This window comes from Ostrea edulis, chromosome 1 (genome assembly GCF_947568905.1).
Source record: "Ostrea edulis chromosome 1, xbOstEdul1.1, whole genome shotgun sequence".
Lineage (NCBI taxonomy): Eukaryota > Metazoa > Mollusca > Bivalvia > Ostreida > Ostreidae > Ostrea > Ostrea edulis.
In genome coordinates, this window is record NC_079164.1 from 99,423,128 (window position 1) to 99,444,721 (window position 21,594).

The following is a 21,594-nucleotide window of genomic DNA, read 5'->3' on the forward strand; positions in this document are numbered from 1 at the left end:
AGAGAAGATTAATCACCGGTCGCTAGAATTTCTTAATTGCTTGGGCACAGGAGTCTGAAGTTTTTTCAATAATATAGAGCTAAAATAAAAAAAAAATACACACAGTGTTTTTTTAGTAGGGGGTATGTATTTTTTATTTTTTTTATTTTAGCTCTAATATTGAAAAAACTTCAGACTCCTGTGCTTTGGGGGAGTTGCTGTATAGATATTTTATTCTTGGGAGTCGTTTGAACCCTTTAATTTAAGAATTTCAGGGGCCTAAATAAAAAATGAAGTGAATTTTTAAAATATCAAATGGGGCTTAAAATAAAAATTGATTTGTTTGATGTACTCTGACCGACCCGTGAAATTTGTCCCGACCCAGTCGTTTTTTCCACACTTAGAAATTTTAATTGGAAAGTAGACATTCTTCGAACTATAGTTTTAAAGTTGATGCCTTTTTTTTTTGACTAGTTGTTTTACAGAATTTTTGTTACGCTGTATCAAAATGTTCTTTAGGCGTCTTTCGGTTCTACTTTCACTTTGATAATGACCGTTATTTTGTTAATCCGGGAACTTTTCAAACACTTTTCTATATGAACAATCAAATATACCGCATCCCTGCTCCAAATTACCACATTATCTACCAACAAGATAGAGCAAGAAGCTACGAACTGCCCTGTCGAGGCCTGATCATATTTGTGTACAAAAGTTTGAAAGCCATGTTACTTAAATAAAAAATCACGTGAGATAGCGCACCGAAATTATGGTTGACCACGAGTCTGCGTGATATATATTTCTGAAAAAGCACGCATAAAATTTTGATATGGGATTATTTAAATGTTATGACGATTTAATAGGTGAAAGGCACTTTTACTTTGCTCTTAAACTGAGACACACGAATGGAACATGATCGTCACAACAAATTGAACGATGCAGGGAAGTCGGCATTAAAATTATATTGGGCAATATTAAAACTGATTGTAAATTGCCATCATCATGTTTTTCACTTGGATATTCATGGATCACATTAAAGTGTTTAAGTGATTACTATTATGAATGTCAAACCACAAATAGAAGAATCAATCGGTGGTAATAAAAAGGGGTGTTAATTTATTTATTAACAACTGTAGAGGTCCTCATTCGTGACAAATACAAAACGTCCTGAGAAAATTTCAGAAGACATTGGAAGATTTATGTGTATTATATACAATGTGTACAAAATGAATGTTCTAAACTATATTCTGTCTGGCAGCGTTACATGTTTAATGAAAACATCAGTAAATTTGTAAATCTGATTTTCATGACTTTAAAAAAATAAATAAAAAAATACCGACCTACCTACCCGACTTGAAAAATGTGGGTCGGAGTACATCAAACAAAATTTTTTTAATGATGGCCTGGTACCTCTTCTGCAGGATACCTGAGGATGATGCATAGGGCCTCGTCATGAATTGACCCTCTCTATTCTATATTTACACGTGTAAATATATGCCTCGTTCACACGGATGCGCATTAAATTTTACTTCGCATCAAATTTGATGCGAAGTAAAATAATGCGCATTAAATTAATTCGAATTAAATAGCGTTCACACGGCGGTAATATTTAATGCGAAGTAAACTAATGCGCATTAAATTCATATGCATCTCTATTAAAGGGTGCGCGAAATAAATTAAAGAATAGACTATGTTATTGAAAATTATTTTTATAGATATTTTAATGAATATTGTGTAGATACAGAATTCTTTGTTCAAAACGCTATATAGGCCTACATGTAGTATACTACATGTTTACAATTTAGGCCTACATACATAATTCTGATCTACACATAAGGAGTTTTTTGTCGTGTTTATTTATATGTTCCCAAGAAATTACTTGTCATTTCCTCCGACAACCAGCATTCAATCTAGACAATATATTATTTCTTCAAAACTTCGGAAAGTCTTTTTCACCGTTCCGCTGACTACTGTTATGACGTAATTTTTAATTACTAATACATATTATAAGTCTACTATGACGTCATATGGTATAAAAATTAACAATGAGCGGCATATGTTTTAAAAAATGTAAAAAAGAAAATCATATTATCACTATTTTAAAACATATTTGTCGTATTTAAAAACAATTCCTTCCACATGTATTACTCAGTATGCCTATGCAGAGCACAGATTTACGTCTGACATTATCTAATGACATGCTGTTTGTACATGTTTTTAGTGATTATTATCATTTTGCTTAGTTTTTCGTACAAAACTAACATTAATATATATAGCTGACCATGGGTATGATGCATGTGACCCAAATTGGCCATTACGCATGCGTCTACATTTAATTCGAATTAGCTTTGCTTAGCGTTCACACGGATCTAATGCGAAGTATTAATTTAATTCGCATTAAATCGCGACGTAAATTTTAATTCGAAGTAAACTAATGCGCATTAAAATCTCCGTGTGAACGCGGTTCAGATTTAATTCGCATTAACTTACGTTTAATGCGAATTAAATTCTTCGTGTGATTGAGGCAATAGAATAGACGATGTCAAATTTTAATAAGACAAAAATTTCGTGATGAGCCCCTGAGCCTGATGTGTAATTTCTGTGGAAACGAGGGTTAATTCATATTTGATCTCTTGCCCCATAGTGATAAAACAATTAACTTGTTGATCGTTTTGGGCTCGTCGATTCCGATTATTGATTCCATTTTTCATAATCGATTGTCGCCCGAACACAAGCCCATTATAAACGAATCAACTATGTATATATCAATCAATACATTTGAAAAGGAAGAAGGCTTTAGATATCATCATCATCATCATGGATATTGAAATCAACTCAATAATTATGAAGTTGATAACTAATCCGAGATTCCTCTGACTCTTATCCTCGCTTTCATATTATGACATGTGCGGGGGAGAGTCAGAGCAGGCTCCATAATCAAAAGACTTGTGGGAATTCAGAGACACCAGCTAGTGTCGCTGCTGTGCCTACCGTTGACATCTTTATTTCGCTGATCTAGATAGGATTCAGTTATCGGATGAGTTTTCCTCAAGTTAATCATGACTACTTTGACGCCGATTGGAATTTTGTGAATTTGTGTGCTGACATCAAGCGCAAAGAACTCGAATGGCGAGGAGGCGACCAAAGTCAAAGTGATGCTTCATTTGACAGTGTTACAGCTTTTTACACAGCAATAGCATCAATTTAGTCATGGTTAACTTGTAGAATAATCATCCGATAACCGAATCCTTGCGTTTTGGATGGTAAATCCGCGAAATAAAGTTGTAAAAGGTTGGCAATGCAGCGACACTAGCTGGTGTTGCTGAATTCCCACTTTTCATTATAGAGTCCACTCTGACTCTCTCCCGCACATGTCACGATATAAAAGTGGGGGTAAGAGTCGGAGGAATCTCGGATTAGTTGATAACTTGATATATGTCCCTACCCATGGAAACCAAAGTCGGACGTCTGAAAACTTTTAAGGTTTTTTAAACTAAACTAAAGCCAATCTGGATGTCATGGCTAGAGAGAAAAAAACGTTTCATTCCTCGTAAATAAGCTAATAGATGTGTGTATGTTGCACATATCCATAAAACTAAATGGAAATAACCCCAAAATAATAAACATTTATTAACTACGGGTAAATACCGATTATATTGATCATTGATCTATCTAGTTCTTCCGATTTTGATCGATTATGGAATTTTCCCGATTATTCAACACTGCTGCCCCGTCGTTTCTGTCCAAGCCTGGGAAATCAGTCGCGCTTTGATATCATTTCAGTACTTGCCTAAATCAATCCATGAATGGTTTTTCCCACAAATCTATCCAACCAACACCTTTCAATTCCACACTAAATCGATGATAATTGTCATCATTTCAAATAGTGCATCTTTTCTGCTGTCAACAATAAACAATGACTTTAGCGCATATGTCACCTCATTTTGTAAGTTTCCAGATGATTATCATCAATTTAGTGTGAAATTGACGTCACCTCATTTTGTAAGTTTCCAGATGATTATCATCAGTTTAGTGTGAAATTGACGTCACCTCATTTTGTAAGTTTCCAGATGATTATCATCAGTTTAGTGTGAAATTGAATTTTGTAAGTTCAGTTGGATTCATTTGCAGAAAAATCACTTCCGGTGAACTTGGCCTCCGTGAAGAAGTGTTTTCAGGGTGTTAGAGCACTGTCAGTTTGTATCCTTTATAGATTGTGAATGTCAAAGTGAGACAGGATGCCAGTGAAGCTTGTATTTGGAGGGAAACTGACACAGTCAGACCCCAAGGATTTCCCTGTGGTCATCATTGGACAGCTGCCTCACATAACCAGCATCACCTTTGATGATGTGAAAACCAAATTGGCACCAAGGGTCGATAAAGAAGTATGTAACACAATTTTTAAAAAAGGGAATCAACATTTATGATGCCCATAACATACGTGTACATGTTATTTTTTTCCCCCCAAGTTTGTCAATATCTGTTTTTATTTGTAACTGAAATATTAATATAATAATATATAATCTAAATATCATCTCTAATTATAAAAAATATGGTGAGTTGACAAATCGTTGTATTTCAGACATTTGATCAAGGTGTAGGAAGCTTATCCTCCTCGCCGACATCCAGTTGTCCGCTTTGGTTGAGGAATGCCACTATTGCAGCCCTCCCTGTGAAGTGTAGCCGGCACAACGCTCCGTCCCGTGCTCACTCTTTGTCAAAACTTGTCAAAACTTTTCTCTTGGGCCAAGAAGAATTTGTTGTGGTAATGAAATTGTAATTAAGCTTATGAAATTTAAAAGAAGTTTATGATAACATGGATTGTACACTTTGTATTGTCCAAGCATGATTAGTTCATGTTTACAATTGTTTCTGAAAATTAATTCCAACTTTTTTTGCATCTTCGTTAGCCAAGGGTGACAATACAAAGACAGAGAAATACTGTGTTTCGTCACCCTTGGCTAGCGAAGATGACTTGTTTGAGGTATAAAATTTGAAATTAAAAAAATATTAGTTGCTGTGCTTTTTAATCAGGTCATCACTTACTGATATTAGCAAATAAGTTGTCTGGTTTCTAGAATTTGTAACAGAGATTTAGGGAATCTTAGATTTATAAACTGGTGTGGAGTAGTTGTTCAATTACATTACAGATTGTATGTGAGAGGAAGGATGCCTATGCCTTGGGATGCTCTGTGGCCCGAGTTTTACCCCTGTTTTCCGGGAAATCTGGTCAGAGTGCCGAGGACCACATGTTAACTGTGGAATTCCTGTTAGTGGGAGAAGACAAGGGCAAACCTCTGACTAAGGACGACCTCCATGCTATGTCTGCCTCGGCTCATGGCATTCGACTGGCTGCTGAAATTGTAGACAAGCCTTGCAGTCACATGAATACAGATCATTTTGTGAAGGTGAAAATAAGCAGTTCCTGGGATACTTTGCTGACTAAATTTAAGATTCTCATTACTGCTCCTGAAATTTAATTGATTGGATGCTTATTATGCATTGTATTTTAGAATTAATGTTGTCCATAATTAATTCAGTCCCGTGTAAGATCTAACACATTCTTTTTGGGGGAACACTTCTGGAAATTTTATTTAATGCTAAGTTTAGCCATTTTCAACTTCTTGTTTAGTACCACTAGACTGTTTTCACTTAACTATACAGAGGGGATCTTTAAGTCATGCCCTTTTCAAGGGTTAACATCTTCCTTTATTGTTTGTTAATACTGTATTCATCCCTGTTTTATTTTCGTCCTGTTAATCCTCGTTGTCAGTGGGCAGATTTAAAGACTGGGTGAAACTGTTTATTTTTGTGTATCTCTTTTAACACAACTGTGGTTGTATGAATTTAAAAAGGGGTGAAACTGTTTGCTCTCTTTTCTCTCACTTAACACAACTGTGTCTGTATGAATTTAAAAAGCGTGAAACTGTTTGCAAGTGTAGAAGAACGAAAATAACACTGGGCGAAAGTAGTCCTGTATACAGTGATGATGCATGTGCTACATTGTAATGCTATTGAACTTTTGTTTACAGGAGGCGGAGATAATTGCTGGAGAACTGAAGATTACTCCATTCATTGTTCGGGGAGAGGATTTGAAAGAGAAGGGGTTTGGAGGTTTGTGAACTGCAATTGTTTTTTAATACTTTATACCTAGAAATTTTCTCCCCCATTTTATTTTTCTCTTCTTTTGTTAATATAGTAAAAATGAAACAAGGATTAAGATTAGGATAAATTGATACTATAGCACTTAGTCACACCAAGAGTGGACAAGTCTATATTTGTCACGATATCTCCATTATTAGCTCTTCTGAGCCGAAGACTCAAAGAGCTAATGCTATGGCCATTTGTGCGGTGTGCGTAAACTTTTTAGAAAAAGGACTATAACTCAAGAACCCCTTGGCCAATTTTTTTTCAAATTTGTTACAGGTTATCATTGGCCCAAGGGCTTTCATACATACTAAATAGAGAGATGTGACCCTTTAACAAGGGGAAATAATCAGGAAAATACAAACAAAAGTAGTGGTTGCTAAAAAATCTTCTTCTCAAGAACCACTGGGCAGATTATAACCAAACTTACACATAAGGATGAGGATATGTTGTAGATTAAAAATTGTTCAAGGCATTACCCTGGGGCAAAGGGCGTGGTCTCAAGGTCACTTCAAAGTTGACCTAAATTTATATTTCCTTAAATCTTTGATATTTTAGTCATTATAAGGACTAGGATCATCAAATTTTGACAGTTGATGCATCTTAGGACTTTGTGTCAAGTTGTCTCAAAAGTAGGTCACGGTGACCTACTTTTTAAATTTTGCAGGTATTTATTTTAAAATTAATTTTGATGCATATCTTGGACACTTTGAAGCCTATGATCATCAAAACTTGTCAGTTGGTGGATCATGGGACCTTGAAATGCGTCAACTGAAAAATAGGTCACCGTGACCTACTTTCTGAATTTTATGGCTTATCATTTATAGATATATTTTAAGTTGTTATTTCAAATACCCAGAGGTTTAGAATCATCAAATCTTGTAAGTTGATGCATCTTGAGGCCTTGAAACATATTTATAAAAAAGTAGGTCACAGTGACCTACTTTTTGAATTTTGCAGATATTCAAATTTCACATTTTCAATTTTAGATGCATATTTTGGGCACTGTAAAACCTAGGATCATCAAACTTTGTCAGTTGATGCGTCTTCAGTCTTCGGTTTGTGTCGACCAAAAAGTAGGTCACCGTGACCTACTTTTGGTATTTGACAGCTAAATTACTATATTTCAGACACTGTTTGACCTACAATCATCAAACTTTGTCATTTGATGCATCTTGAGTCTTCGACCTACTTTTGGCATTTGACAGTCATATTTATATATTTCAGTCACTAATTGACCTACAATCATCAAACTTTGACAGTTGATGCATCTTGAGTCTTCGGAGTGTGTCGACCAAAAAGTAGGTCACCTTGACCTACTTTTGGAATTTGACAGCTATATTTATATATTTCAGATACTATTTGACCTACAGTCATCAAACTTTGTCAGTTGTTGGGTCTTGCATGTTCGAAGGGTTTCGACCAAAAAGTAGGTCTACTTGACCTACTTTTGGAATTGGACGGCTATATTTATGTATTTCAGATACTATTTGACCTACAGTCATCAAACTTTGTCAGTTGATGCGTCTTGCATGTTCAAAGGGTGTCGACCAAAAAGTAGGTCACCTTGACCTACTTTTGGAATTGGATGGCTATATTTATATAATTCAAATACTATTTGACCTACAGTCATCAAACTTTGTCAGTTGTTGGGTCTTGCATGTTTGAAGGGTGTTGACGAAAAAGTAGGTCACCTTGACCTACTTTTGGAATTTGACAGTTATATTTATATATTTCAGATACTATTTGACCTACAGTCATCAAACTTTGTCAGTTGATGGGTCTTGCATGTTCGGAGTTCGCTGACCAAAAAGTAGGTCACCGTGACCTACGATTGGAATTTGACAGCTATATTTCAATATTCAGATACTAATTGGCTTAAAATCATCAAACTTTGTCAGTTGATATTTCTTGGGTTCTCAAAATGTGTAAACCAAAAAGTAGGTCACATTGACCTACTTTTTTTGAATTCTTAGGATTTAACTAAAGATTTAGAATACTAAGAGGCTAAGAATAGAAATGGTGGGGTTGTACAATTTATCAGAAGAGCGATTCTAGGCCCTTGGGCCTCTTGTAATAGAATATGTATGAGTATCATGATATTTTTTCTACGTACTATGATAAATGTAGTTGTAGATAATGCAGACAATTTTTTAGATCCATTTCACATTAAATTTAAATAGCTGAATTCCATGAAACTTTGTATTGACATTTTGGGGAAATTCCATACACACTCCGTTTACTGTCGCATTGCCCTAGACTAGAATGGCACACTGTGGATAAAATGTGTCATATGATTGTAGTTTAAATTTCTTTAGAAGGCAAGTGTCCAGAACGTCTTTTTATGTCTTTTCCTGGATGGTTGTTGGTAATGGCTATATCCTTTGTCTTAATGCCTGATGGTTCTTGCATGTCTGTAGAATATGTGTTGTATCACCACAGGGACACATTGGGGATGGTACCACTTTCATCACTCTGTTCAGATGTTTGTTTAGTCTATTGTGTCCTGTCCTCAGTCTGAATATGATGGTTTGTTAAGGTCTCGACAGATGGTGGTAACTGTCTTGATGGTTGGATTTTCTGTACAGAAATTTTATTATGGTTTTCATCTCTGCAAGGCAGACTGGGTTTTCCTCCTGTTGTTGTCCAGCACCTTGTTTTGCGAGAATGTCAGCTTGTTCATTACTATAGACTCCACAGTGCGAAGGGATCCATTGTAGCACTGTTATGCTGCTTTGAATTTTAAATAGCGCCTGTTCTAGTGATGGTAGCTTGTTGTTTGTCAATCCCTGTAATACAGACAGAGCACTTGTAAGGAAAACAACTGGAGTTGTGATACTGACTTTGTCTGTGATGGTATGTGCAGCATGACTGATGGCTTTTTCTTCAGCTTTATAGTTGGAACAATGCAAGCCTGTTGGTATTGCTTCAGATTGTCGCTCTCCATTTGGATATTGGATGTATATACCAGCCCCTCCGTTTTTTATTGCATTTTTGGCTGATCCGTTCGTGAATACTCTTATCCAAAATTCAGAGGGGTACTGTTCTTCTAGCATGGTCATAGTGTGAGTTTTCTTTACAATATCAGATTGTTCATCTTTGGATGTGATGTTTGGTACTGATGTCTGAATGCTGACATTTCTCAGTTTATCTTCAGTAGGGTAGTCATTTACAGAAAAGGCTATAGGTTTGACTTGCTTTGGTAGCGATTCATGATGTTCTCTTTGTAAAGCTCTTGTCTCTAATACAAAACTTGATCTTTTCAGTCTGCCTGATGAGAGTTGCGTTAGTCTATTATTCATTGGGTGATCTTCAGTACAGCAGTATTTTGCGGCTTGTCTAAGGTCTGTAGGTGGATTTTTGATGCTGTCATCCATGAGGTAGATCCATATTCGAGATGTGGATGAACATTCCCCTGGTAAACTGATTTTAATATTTTTTCATTGGCACCCCAATTTGTTCCTGCCAATTTCCTCATGATGCTTAGTTTTCTTCTTGCTTTTGCTGATGTTATATGCTGCTTCCATGTCATTCTTTTATCAAAGGTTACTCCAAGATATGTTTGTTGGTCTTCAATCTCTAGTGATGTGCTGCCCAGTTTAAGCTGTACAGATTGGTTTTTCTGGGAGAGTGAGAACAGAGTTCCAGTTGTTTTTTTCTCTGTTGATTGTAACACACCATTGCTCAGCCCATGTCACTACCCTGTCTAAAGCAGTTTGTATTCTGTATTTTGCTGTGGTTGTATATTCCTCTGAGCACCAGAGAACAAGATCATCTGCATAAAGGGCTGTGCTTACACCTTTTGGTAGCTGTTGAACAAGATCGTTCATATAGAGGATAAAAAGGGTCGGCAGGAGTACTCCTCCCTGTGGAACCCCTTGTCGTAGAAGGACTTTTTTTCCACACTGTCCATCAACCAAAACTCTGGCTTTTCTGTTGTTCAAATATGATTTGATCCATTTGTACATTCTACCACCGATTCCAGATCTGAGCAATTTTACTAGTAGTCCATCTTTCCATACTTTATCAAAGGCTTTTTGTAGATCTATGAATACAGCAAGTGTTACTTTTTTGGCTTGGAAGGCATCTTCAATAACCTGTGCTAGATGTGTTGTCTGGTCTTCTGTACTTTTGTATTGTCTAAAGCCTGCTTGTTCATGTCCAATGATCTTCTCTGATTCTAAATAGACTTGCATGCGCTTGTTGATTATACATTCTATCAGTTTACAGCAACTGCTTGTTAGGCTTATAGGGCGGTAGCTGGAAGCTTTTGACTTGTTCTTTCCTCTCTTTAGTATTGGCATCATTATAGCATCTTTCCAACATTGTGGTACATGTCCTTGAATCCAACTTAGATTGAAGATATCAAGCAGTGTTTTCAGTGCTGAGTTACCAAGGTGTTGTAACATCTCATTGGTGATGTTGTCGGGACCTGGAGACTTTTTCTTTTTCAACTTTTTTAAGGATCTTTTCAATTCATCAATTGTGATCTCTCTCTGCATTATGTCATGTGTAGCTTGTTTTGATATCTCTCTTTCTTCTTGTCTACCACACTGGACTATTCAGATACAATGAAATAGTCTACCACACTGGACTATTCAGATACAATGAAATAGTCTACCACACTGGACTATTCAGATACAATGAAATAGTCTACCACACTGGACTATTCAGATACAATGAAATAGTCTACCACACTGGACTATTCAGATACAATGAAATAGTCTACCACACGCTGGAACTCACTTCGTTGTGACATGTGAATTTCCAATACAGTTGTAAACCAACTTTAATTCATGTGCGAGAAATTTTCGCTAGGTTCGCAAAATCTTCATCGCAAATAATTTCTTGCCCCAAACCCGTCCTTTTTAGAATGTCTTTTGTATGTTTAAGATATTGTCGGTCATGAATACATATGTAACCAGTTCATCACAGGTAAATCACGAAATAAAGTCTTTACAGTTTATCACCAAATGTTCTACCATTGGCTACTCTAAGCTTGTTAGCCGAGTTGCAACAAAGTTGAACTTGGCTATTGGTTTGGTGATGCGGGCGGGCGGTTGGGCGTCAACAATTGGTTTCCGGATGATAACTTGAAAAGTTTACAATCTAATCAAATGATACTTTGATATATTGTTGGGTACCAGGTAAGGAAGACCCCTATTTATTTTGGAGAAAAAAGGTCAGAGGTCAAGGTCACAGTGACCGAATATAAAATGAAAATTTCAGAAATATTTGGTTTCCGGATGATAACTCAGAAAGTTTAAATCCGAATCAAATGATACTTGAAGATATTGTTATGTACCAGGTAAGGAAGACCCCTATTGACTTTGGAGAAAATAGGTCAAAGGTCAAGGTCATAGTGACTGAAAATAGATTTAAAATTCCAAAAGGATTTTGGTTTCCGGAGGATAACTCGAAATTTTTTTAATTTGAATCAAATGAAACTTGGATATATTGTTGGATACCAGCAAAGCCAGGCCCCTATTGATTTTGGAGAACAAAGGTCAAGGTCACAGTGACCGAATATAGATTGAAAACTTCAGACAAATATGGTTTCTGGACAGTAACTTGAAAAGTTTAAAACTGAAATTAGTTCTTCACAATTATAAATATACCACGTCATTCCTGGCTTTACAATGTATCCCATGCAACTCGGCTCATGCACCCCTGGGTGCATATACTGATTTTTTTCAATACGTAATTCTAATCATTCTTTCTTCTGCTATATATATATATATATATATATATATATATATATATATATATAGGTATATATAATGTTGTCTCCCATTGGCTACTCTAAGCTTGTTTTTGATACATAATTCTAATAATTCTTTTCCTCTGCTCTCTATATATATATAGGTATATATAATGTTGGACGGTCTGCAGAACACCCGCCAGCTCTGGTTGTTCTCAGCCACAAACCAGAGGGCGCTACTAAAAACATTGCCTGGGTTGGCAAAGGGATTGTGTTTGACACGGGTGGACTCTGCATTAAGACAAGGGTAATTTTACGAATCTAATATTAAATGGTGGAGAAGAATCTATTTCCTATTGATTTTAAGTGTCCAGCAATGATAGGTTTTATTTCAGAGAATTCTGTATGAAATAATTCTTGATTTTTTTTTTTACAGCAAGGCATGTGTGGGATGAAGCGTGACTGTGGTGGAGCAGCAGGAATTCTGGGAGCTTTTTATGCTGCTGTGAAACTGGTAAGTATTACAGGAATTTTGAGAGCTTTTTATGCTGCTGTGAAACTGGTAAGTATTACAGGAATTCTGGGAGCTTTTATGCTTCTGTGAAACTGGTACATGTAAGTATTATAACATATCCTTTAACGTGTGTTATCATTAAAGTGAAGATTTTGCATATGAAATAATTTGTAACATATTAAACGTACAAAGACTACCTTCCCAATATTATGTATGTGAAAAGACAGACATTTAACATATTATATAAGTAGGCTGTGTCAGTGATTTTCATTGATGTAAGGCATGGTGCATGGTGTTCATAAAAATGTGACTTTGGTGTGCTACAGCACGGGTAGAAAGCGATATTGATGTGTGCTGTCTAATGCTACAGAGGGACAACATAATTATCTATACATTCTACGACAGAGTGCAAAACTATACTACAGAATTGGCATAGCAAATTAAAACATTTAATTGTGATTTCAGGGTTTTAGTGAGAATCTGCATGCAGTGTTCTGTTTGTGATTTCAGGGTTTTAGTGAGAATCTGCATGCAGTGTTCTGTCTAGCCGAGAATGCAGTGGGTCCCTTGGCAACCAGAACGGACGATGTGTACACACATTACTCAGGAAGGTAGGATATTATTTGTAAAGAGGAAGCTCATAAAAATATCTTTTACTGCTTAATAGTTTGTGCAATGTACATGTACAATGAACATCAAATTTTATAATTTAAAACAGAACTGTGGAGGTGAATAACACAGACGCAGAGGGAAGGCTTGTTCTGGCAGATGGGGTGAGTTGTTTTACCACAGTATGGAAGCAGAGTAAAATTCAAGGGAGTTTTTACACCCCCCCCCCCCCCCCCTTTCGATCCAAGATCAGGGTCATATTGTTTTTGAAGTATACAAAGTAGAGATGTCTTACTTATTGAACTGAAAGGTGAAGGTCAGGTTTGAAGGTCAAGATTAAAATTGGCCACAAATGCAGTTGGACAATAAACTCAAAATGATTTCAGTTTGTGTAGTAAGTGACTGGTTTTTTTTTTTTCTTTTCCAGGTTGCTTATGCTAGAAAAGATTTAAAAGCAGATGTTGTCGTTGATATGGCAACCTTGACTGGTGCCCAAGGAATTGCCACTGGTAAGTGAAAAAAAGGGTATGCTGAAGGGTTTGTATAAGAGATAGCATGATGATTTATTGTTATCAATGACTTCTGTTTTATGTGGTTAGGTAAATATCATGGTAGCATTGTAACTAATGATGAAAACATGGAACTTTGGTGTGTGAAGGCTGGGCAGAATTCAGCCGATCTCGTTCATCCTATGCCATACTCCCCAGAACTTCACTTCCCAGAATTCAACAGTGCAATAGCAGATGCCAAAAACTCTGTAGCGGTAAGTGACATCACATCTAATACACACAATTGATGACTCATCAGTAATCGTGTACATGTAAATGATACCGTATCTAAGGAATGAACCATTTCATCATTAACATCAAATGATACAAGCTGTTTACAATTTACAGGACAGAAGTAATGCTCAGGTATCCTGTGCTGGCCTCTACATCGCATCCAACCTTGGCTTTGATTACTCTGGCGTGTGGCTACATATTGATATGGCTGCCCCTGTTCACTCCGTAGGTTACATTACTGTATGAGGTTTTCTCCCGACTGAGGAGTACTATAGTTTCATAATTTTATGTCCAATACCAAAATTTTATCAAGTGATCAACGAAGTAAAATTCTTGTTCATAAAAGAAGGATACAGAATTGCTTTCCACAAAAATGACATTTAACAATATCATTTTTGAGAAAATTGATGAAACTATGGTATATTACTTTTAGTACATTCTTTATTCTATTTGACCAGAAAATGGACTTGTTTTAATTTTCATGAACAATATAGTTAAGCTGAAAAAAAGTTTTTAATATTACCTGGCATTAATGTTTTCTACAAAGAAATTTCACATACACTCATAGATTTGATGTTGGGAAAATGATACCAGTGTACACCTTTACAAAAAATCACCAGTTTGTTGCTTTTTTTTGATTGGAGGAATGAATTGTTTTATAGAGATGTATAACAATGGAAACGTGGGGTAATTTTTATTAAATGAATAAAATTATGATAATTTATGCAATACGTGAAGCCGATTATGCAGAAATTACCCCCTTTGTTTATGTCTCCTCCCTTTACGTTTATTCCTCTTACTTATGCTATGTAATAGACAGGCCAATGCTTTTATTGAAAAACAAATACGTTGAAACAGGGAAAGTTTATTACTAACAAAACCCGCGTAAATGTGAAACATTGAAATCTGGTGTTTTTGGACAACTAGGAGTTCAATTAATCGGATATTTATTGTGGATAGCAAGGTGTTCAATTAATCAGATATTTGTGGATAACAAGGTGTTCTATTAATCAGATATTTATTGTGGATAACAAGGTGTTCTATTAATCAAATATTTATTGTGGATAACAAGGTGTTCAATTAATCGGGTATTTGTTTGTGGATAACAAGGTGTTCTATTAATCGAGTATTTGTTTGTGGATAACAAGGTGTTCTATTAATCAGATATTTATTGTGGATAACAAGGTGTTCTATTAATCAGATATTTATTGTGGATAACAAGGTGTTCAATTAATCGGGTATTTGTTTGTGGATAACAAGGTGTTCTATTAATCGAATATTTGTTTGTGGATAACAAGGTGTTCTATTAATGGGATATTTATTGCGGATAACAAGGTGTTCTATTAATCAGATATTTGTTTGTGGATAACAAGGTGTTCGATTAAACGGGTATTTGTTTGCAATAAGGTATTCGATTAATTGGGTATCTGTGGATAATGAGGTGTTCTATTAATCGGGTATTTGTTGTGGATAACAAGATGTATTAATCGAGTATTTGTTGTGGATAATGAGGTGTTCAATCAATCAGATATTTATTTGTGGATAACAAGGTGTTTGATTAATCTTACAGGGGGAGAGAGCAACAGGATATGGGGTGGCGCTGCTGGCTACCTTGTTTGGTCAGATGTCCCATAATTCTCTTCTGAAGTACATAGCGCCACCTGTCTCTATTCAGGAAGCCATGGAAGTAGAGAATGAAGATTCTGCCAAGAAGATCCGCCGCCACTAGTGGTGACAGAACAACTGCCTGCAAGCTGTGATGTTGCACAAATTAAATGTTTCTAGCTGGGTTTTTTTTTTTTCATATTTGACTTTCACAGTACAAATGAATCATTTATGAAATTGGAAATACATGCAGGTAACGCTTTAGTTATTGAGATCAAAAAGAAAATTTTGTTTTGGTGCCTCATTTCCTTGTACAAAATGTATATTATTATGTGATATACTGTATGTGATTTACGAACTGAACTTGTATAAAGGACATAGTGGTCTCCATATATTAGGAATTTTTATGATGTTCTATTTATTTCCTCGACATGTGTATCATGTGCGAATACAAGAGCAACACTTCGCGAAGTACAGCAGAGTTTCCAAAAAAAGAAAAAAAAACCTTTGAAATTTTTGCAGATCCCTTCAAAGAGTGAAAGTGTAAATGTGTATGCCAGAATCATGTGACTTCAAATAATTTTAAAAACTTTAGCTTTAAAAGTGTAATATACATGTATGTTATAGTCACTGAAAGCTTTAAATGTGTAATATACATGTATGTTATAGTCACTGAAAGCTTTAGCTTTAAATGTGTAATATACATGTATGTTATAGTCACTGAAAGCTTTAGCTTTAAATGTGTAATATACATGTATGTTATAGTCACTGAAAGCTTTAAATGTGTAATATACATGTATGTTATAGTCACTGAAAGCTTTAAATGTGTAATATACATGTATGTTATAGTCACTGAAAGCTTTAGCTTTAAATGTGTAATATACATGTATGTTATAGTCACTGAAAGCTTTAAATGTGTAATATACATGTATGTTATAGTCACTGAAAGCTTTAGCTTTAAATGTGTAATATACATGTATGTTATAGTCACTGAAAGCTTTAGCTTTAAATGTGTAATATATGTTATGCAATTATTTCATGTCTATTCGGGGAAACAGTCAAAACTATTTTGTCTTGAGGTAGTAGTGAAGACCCGGGAAACTGTTGTCGTAGGCCGAGGACTAGACTTGCTCAAGTCTCTATGTTTAATAATCAGTGCTCTCTTTAATACTTTTAATAATGCCAAACATAGAGACTTGTAAACCCTGCAAAATCACTGACCAGAATACGGTCGGTAAAGGGATCATATTACAATACTGTAGTGTGGTGCTGCAGAATCGCTGATTAGTTGACAGGTGATGTATGGCTATAGGGATTTCCAAAATGTTACAAAGTTGAACAATTAAAACTTCTCTGAATTAAAATGAACATGGAAATATCTAATCTTCTAAAGCCATATCATAAGAATTAGATCAGTTATCTATAAGTGATTTAAAATTCAATGAGACACTAATCTCTTAGATGTTCCATGTCCATAGGATTGCAACATACTTCCTATTGTTCACTTATAGTTTGTCTTAAGTTTCAAAACACTTTCATTCACCTTTAAAATTGACTTTTCTTGCACACTTAAGGCAAACTTTATTAGTATGGGTGTCTGGATTTATGTCACTGTGCAAGTAATATCTTTCAATTAACAAAAAATATTCTGTCTTTGATGATCTTTGGAGTTACTTTGCAAAATTCACCATTTTTTATACGCCTGTCGAAGACGGGACATATTATGGTATGGCGTCGTCCGTCTGTCTGTCCGGACCTTGTGGGCAGGATACAGACTGAACCATAAGCCCTAGGACTTTACAACTTGGTACATTTGATCACCATGATGAGAGGAAGATGTCTATTGCTTTTCAAGGTCAAAGGTCAAGGTCGTAGTATCACTTATTAGGAAAACCTTGTGGGCAGGATACAAACCGAACCGTAAGCTCCAGGATATTATAACTTGGTATATTTGATCACCATGATGAGAGGAAGATGCCTAATGTTTTTCAAGGTCAAAGGTCAAGGTTGTAGTATCACTTTTTAGGAAAACCTTGTGGGCAGGATACAAACTGAACCGTAAGCTCCAGGATATTATAACTTGGTATATTTGATCATCATGATGAGAGGAAGGTGCCTATTGTTTTTCAAAGTCAAAGGTCAAGGTCACAGTATCAATTAGTAGGAAAAACCTTGTAGGCAGTATACAAATCGAACTATTGGGACTAGGACCGTCAAATTTTGTACACAAACACTTTATGCCAAGTGGAGGATGCGTATTGTTTCTTAAGGTCAAGGTCATAGTAGCAGGATGCAGACTGATTCATTGGGCAAGGACCATTAAACTTGGTACACATACATCTTACGCCAAGTGAAAATATTACATAGAGAATACATGATTTGTCTTGGGTTTTTTCGATGCAAAGAAAGTATGTCACACTCTGATGATTGCTGATACTATTTGAAGACAAGTAAGAAAAACACCCTATATTAGCTTTTCAAGGGCGTATTATGTACCATTGGCGGTACTCTTGTTGTACATTCTTTTCTGCTTTTCCAGCTTATGCAATTAGTTTTTATACTGCATCAGTAAACTTAAAGAAGTCCTTCAAATGATAAAAACAACAAGAGATGTTTGTAAAACACATATGCCCCCCCCCCCCCCCCCCCCCCCCCCATGGTGCAAAATTGAAAAGGGTTATACACACACATCATTTAATTGAGAGTAGTATCATCAATTCAAAATATTGAGCAGACAATATCTTCCTATGTCAAGAGTGGATTGACCATGTGACCTAAAAATCAATAGGAGTCATCAACTCCAGAAGATGTACCAGTGTACCAGGTTTGATGTCTGTCAAGCAAAGGGTTCTCAAGATATTGAATGGACTGTATATTCCTATTTCCAATGTGACTCTTGACCTTTGACTATGTGACCTCAAACTCAATAGGGGTTATCTTCTCCTGAAGACGTATCAGTGTACCAAGTTTGATGTCTGTCAAGAAAAGGGTTCTCAAGATATTGAGCAGACAGTATATTCCCATGTCTAGTTTGACCTTTGACCATGTGACCTCAAAATCAATAGGAGTCATCTTCTCCTGAAGATATACCAATGTACTAAGTTTGATGTCTGTCAAGCAAAGGGTTCTTAAGATATTGAGCAGACATTATATTCCTATGTCCAGTTTGACCATGTGACCTCAAAATCAATAAGGGTCATTTTCTTTTGAAGATGTACTGGTGTACGAAGTTTGATGTCTTTCAAGCAAAGGGTTCTCAAGATATTGAGCGGACATTATATTCCTATGTCAGAGTAGATTGACCCTTGACCTTTACCTTTTGACCTGAAAAACAATAGGGGTCCTCTTCTACTCATAACCAACCCACGTATGAAATTTCATTATCATCAAGTGAATGGTTATCAAGATATTGAGCGGACAACATGTGGTCTACCGACCGACCGTTGCAAACCAATATGCCCCTCTTCTTTGAAGGGGGGTATAATAATCACTATAGTAATTTTGGCTCCACCATGAAACCAAACCCTTACCATCTAGAATCATGAAATTTACAATTTATGTCCCCCTTGTCCTGAAGATTGATTGATGTTTTACGACATGTCCCGAAGATGCTTCATACCAAATTTGAAAGGAATTGGAACAGTAGTTATAAAGAAGTTAAAATAGTTCTATTTTCACACATTTAATAACTGACCATTTTGGCCCCACCCTGATACCAAAACCCCTACCCCCTGAGATCATCAAATTAAAAATTTTGGTAAAGGACTACCCTTTCTTTCTAAATATCCATTGAGTTACAATTTAGTATCAATAGCACAAAAGATGTTATCTAAGCGTTTTACACATAAACACTATATATCACGTTTGGTTTTCGCTGGGGTCAGAAACTCTATCCCGGGGATGATGAAATTTTCAATTTTGGTAGAGTCCTTCCTGCTCTGTATCACAGTGCATTTAGTTTTTCTTACACGTGTGGTGTTCTAGAGAAGATTTTTGAAAATTGGCCATTTTTTGCCCTGCTCTAAGGCCCCAGGGCAAACTTCCACCAGAGTTCGTTTGCTCACAAACCAAACTCTTCCACTTAGGCATTATGGGATAGCGATTTCTTAGGCCGCGTATACTGTGACGTCACTGTAGAATGACGAAAAAACATAACGTCAAACGTAACCAACTTTCAAAACAAGAACGTAAACATCAAATTCATTACTTTACACAATAATTTGAACAGAGTATCCCTACTTTTTAATGATCTTTTGATCATTTTATGTTTAAAATAAAATCCATACTTTTATATTAATGCTTTTAATATTAATATCTTCAGACTTTTAACTGCGAACTACTTCTTTAGTGTAATTTGTCTGCGTGATAATCGCGGACTCACAATATACAAATCTGTATATTGTGGTGCGTCACATAGGAGAGGTCTATTCGTAGGCACTGTGACGTAATGAGGCCTCGACGAGGAGTTTGGGCCCCAGGGGTGTAGGAGTCCTGAAAATTACAATTCATGTCCCCCTTGTCCCAAGGATGCTTCATACCAAATTTGGAAAGAATTGGAATGGTAGTTATCAAGAATTGTTAACGCACAATGGACACAGAGCAGTTGCAATAGGTCACCCGAGTTTACTAAGGTGACCTAATAAAACTGAAAAACTTTCACAGTGTAGAAACTGCCATGTGAATTGACCATATGGAAACACTAGGAATTCAACAGCTAAACTAAAACATTTTGATTTGGGGAAAGGTCATAAAACACCCTACAGAGGGATACATGATGACAGATTTAATTAGGAGGCTGATAAGCCCTGTTCAGGGTTTACAAGTCTCTATGTTTGGTGACATTAAGTATGGTAGAGAGCAGATATTTAGACTTCTGAAACACAGAAAAATTTGAACGAAATGATAAAGTAATAAAAACAACATAGAGACTTGAGCAAGTCTAGCCGAGGACAACAGTTTCCCTGGGTCTTCGCTTTTACCGAGGGGCAATAGTTTTGACTTTCCCTAGTAGACATGAAATAATTGTTTTATTACCTAATCTGCTAATCGGGCAATAGTTTCTCGAGTGACCGGGAAACAGTTTGTCACGTGATCAGGTAATAGTAAGTCACGTGATGAACTGTTTCACCCCTGCTCATTTTTTGTAACTTTCTCTGCTGATTAAAGTTGAAAAACATTTTTGTTAGAATGAGTCAGCTGTGATGAAAGTGAAAATCACTGTATTTACTCATTAGATAACCACATGTCAAAAGTCCAGAAAACTACATTTTAACACAATTTTCATGTGGAATAGTGGAAAAAAGTCCGGAAAATGATGTTTCATTCGGCACAAAGTTTAATAAATCGCATAAGAATTGGTAAAGTTTGACTAAACTAGCCTACATCTGATTCATTGCATGCCAAGCTTCCTAAATTATGAAAGGACAGGAAACTAGTAGTCCCCTTCAGCTTTGCCAGTAGGGGATCAATAAGGATAATGCTAGTTTAGGGTTTATAACTAGATTGTTTTTATGAAAAACAAATGTCTCCCCAAATTAGAAGTGCTCCAAATGAAACCTCCTCTTAACGTACTGCATGGTATGGAGGAGAAAGCATGAGCAGAAACAGACATTATGAACTCCAATAAGCCACATAAGAAAGGTGTTCATAAACTATTTTACCCCCTCCACCTCTCAGATCCACTATAACTTTAAGGATAGCAATTGGATCCTCCTGTTGCTATAATAAATGGCATTGAAGTAATTTTTTGTACAAAATTTCAAGTCTATTGGATATAAACCATATAGGAGAAGTGTTCACAAACTAATTTACATCCTCCACCCTTCTTAAATCCACTATAACATTTAGGAAAATAGTTGGATCCTTCCATCTAACCAACATGCACATCTACAAATGGCAATGAAGTATTGTACAAAGTTTCAAGTCTATCTGATAAGCCATATAGAAGAATCGTTCACAAGAATTTGTGACAGATGGACAGAAAGTACAAAAACAATGCCTCCCTGGAAGAGGGGCGACATAATTGTTAGGAAGTGTACTTCCCAACATACATGTTTTTGGTGCCTGTGACCAGGATCCAAGATAAACTTTTAATTCTAATCACTTACCTCCAGAGAGGCACACCGCCGCGGTGGCCAAGAGGTTAGAGCGTTCGCCCCGCATGCGGAAGGCCCGGGGTTCGAATTCCGGCCGCGACACACCTAAGTCGTTAAAACAGGTAGTGACAGTTCCATCGCCAAACGCTCGGCATCAGATGTGAA

General features: G+C 36.1%; 1 protein-coding gene across 1 annotated transcript in view; it reads left to right on the top strand.

The window, feature by feature from the left end:
• LOC125670842 (probable aminopeptidase NPEPL1) overlaps positions 1-15,728 on the top strand; it is a 15,931-nt gene extending 203 nt beyond the window's left edge. Inside the window, exons 2-13 of the mRNA XM_048906247.2 lie at positions 4,190-4,361; positions 4,559-4,741; positions 5,127-5,384; positions 6,009-6,090; positions 11,989-12,131; positions 12,261-12,338; positions 12,849-12,949; positions 13,057-13,111; positions 13,375-13,456; positions 13,547-13,710; positions 13,844-13,954; positions 15,300-15,728. Of these exons, the coding sequence (XP_048762204.1) occupies positions 4,215-4,361; positions 4,559-4,741; positions 5,127-5,384; positions 6,009-6,090; positions 11,989-12,131; positions 12,261-12,338; positions 12,849-12,949; positions 13,057-13,111; positions 13,375-13,456; positions 13,547-13,710; positions 13,844-13,954; positions 15,300-15,458 (1,563 nt within the window). The 5' untranslated portion in view covers positions 4,190-4,214 and the 3' untranslated portion in view covers positions 15,459-15,728. The remainder of the gene's footprint in view (positions 1-4,189; positions 4,362-4,558; positions 4,742-5,126; positions 5,385-6,008; positions 6,091-11,988; positions 12,132-12,260; positions 12,339-12,848; positions 12,950-13,056; positions 13,112-13,374; positions 13,457-13,546; positions 13,711-13,843; positions 13,955-15,299) is intronic.
• The last annotated feature ends 5,866 nt before the right edge of the window (positions 15,729-21,594 follow it).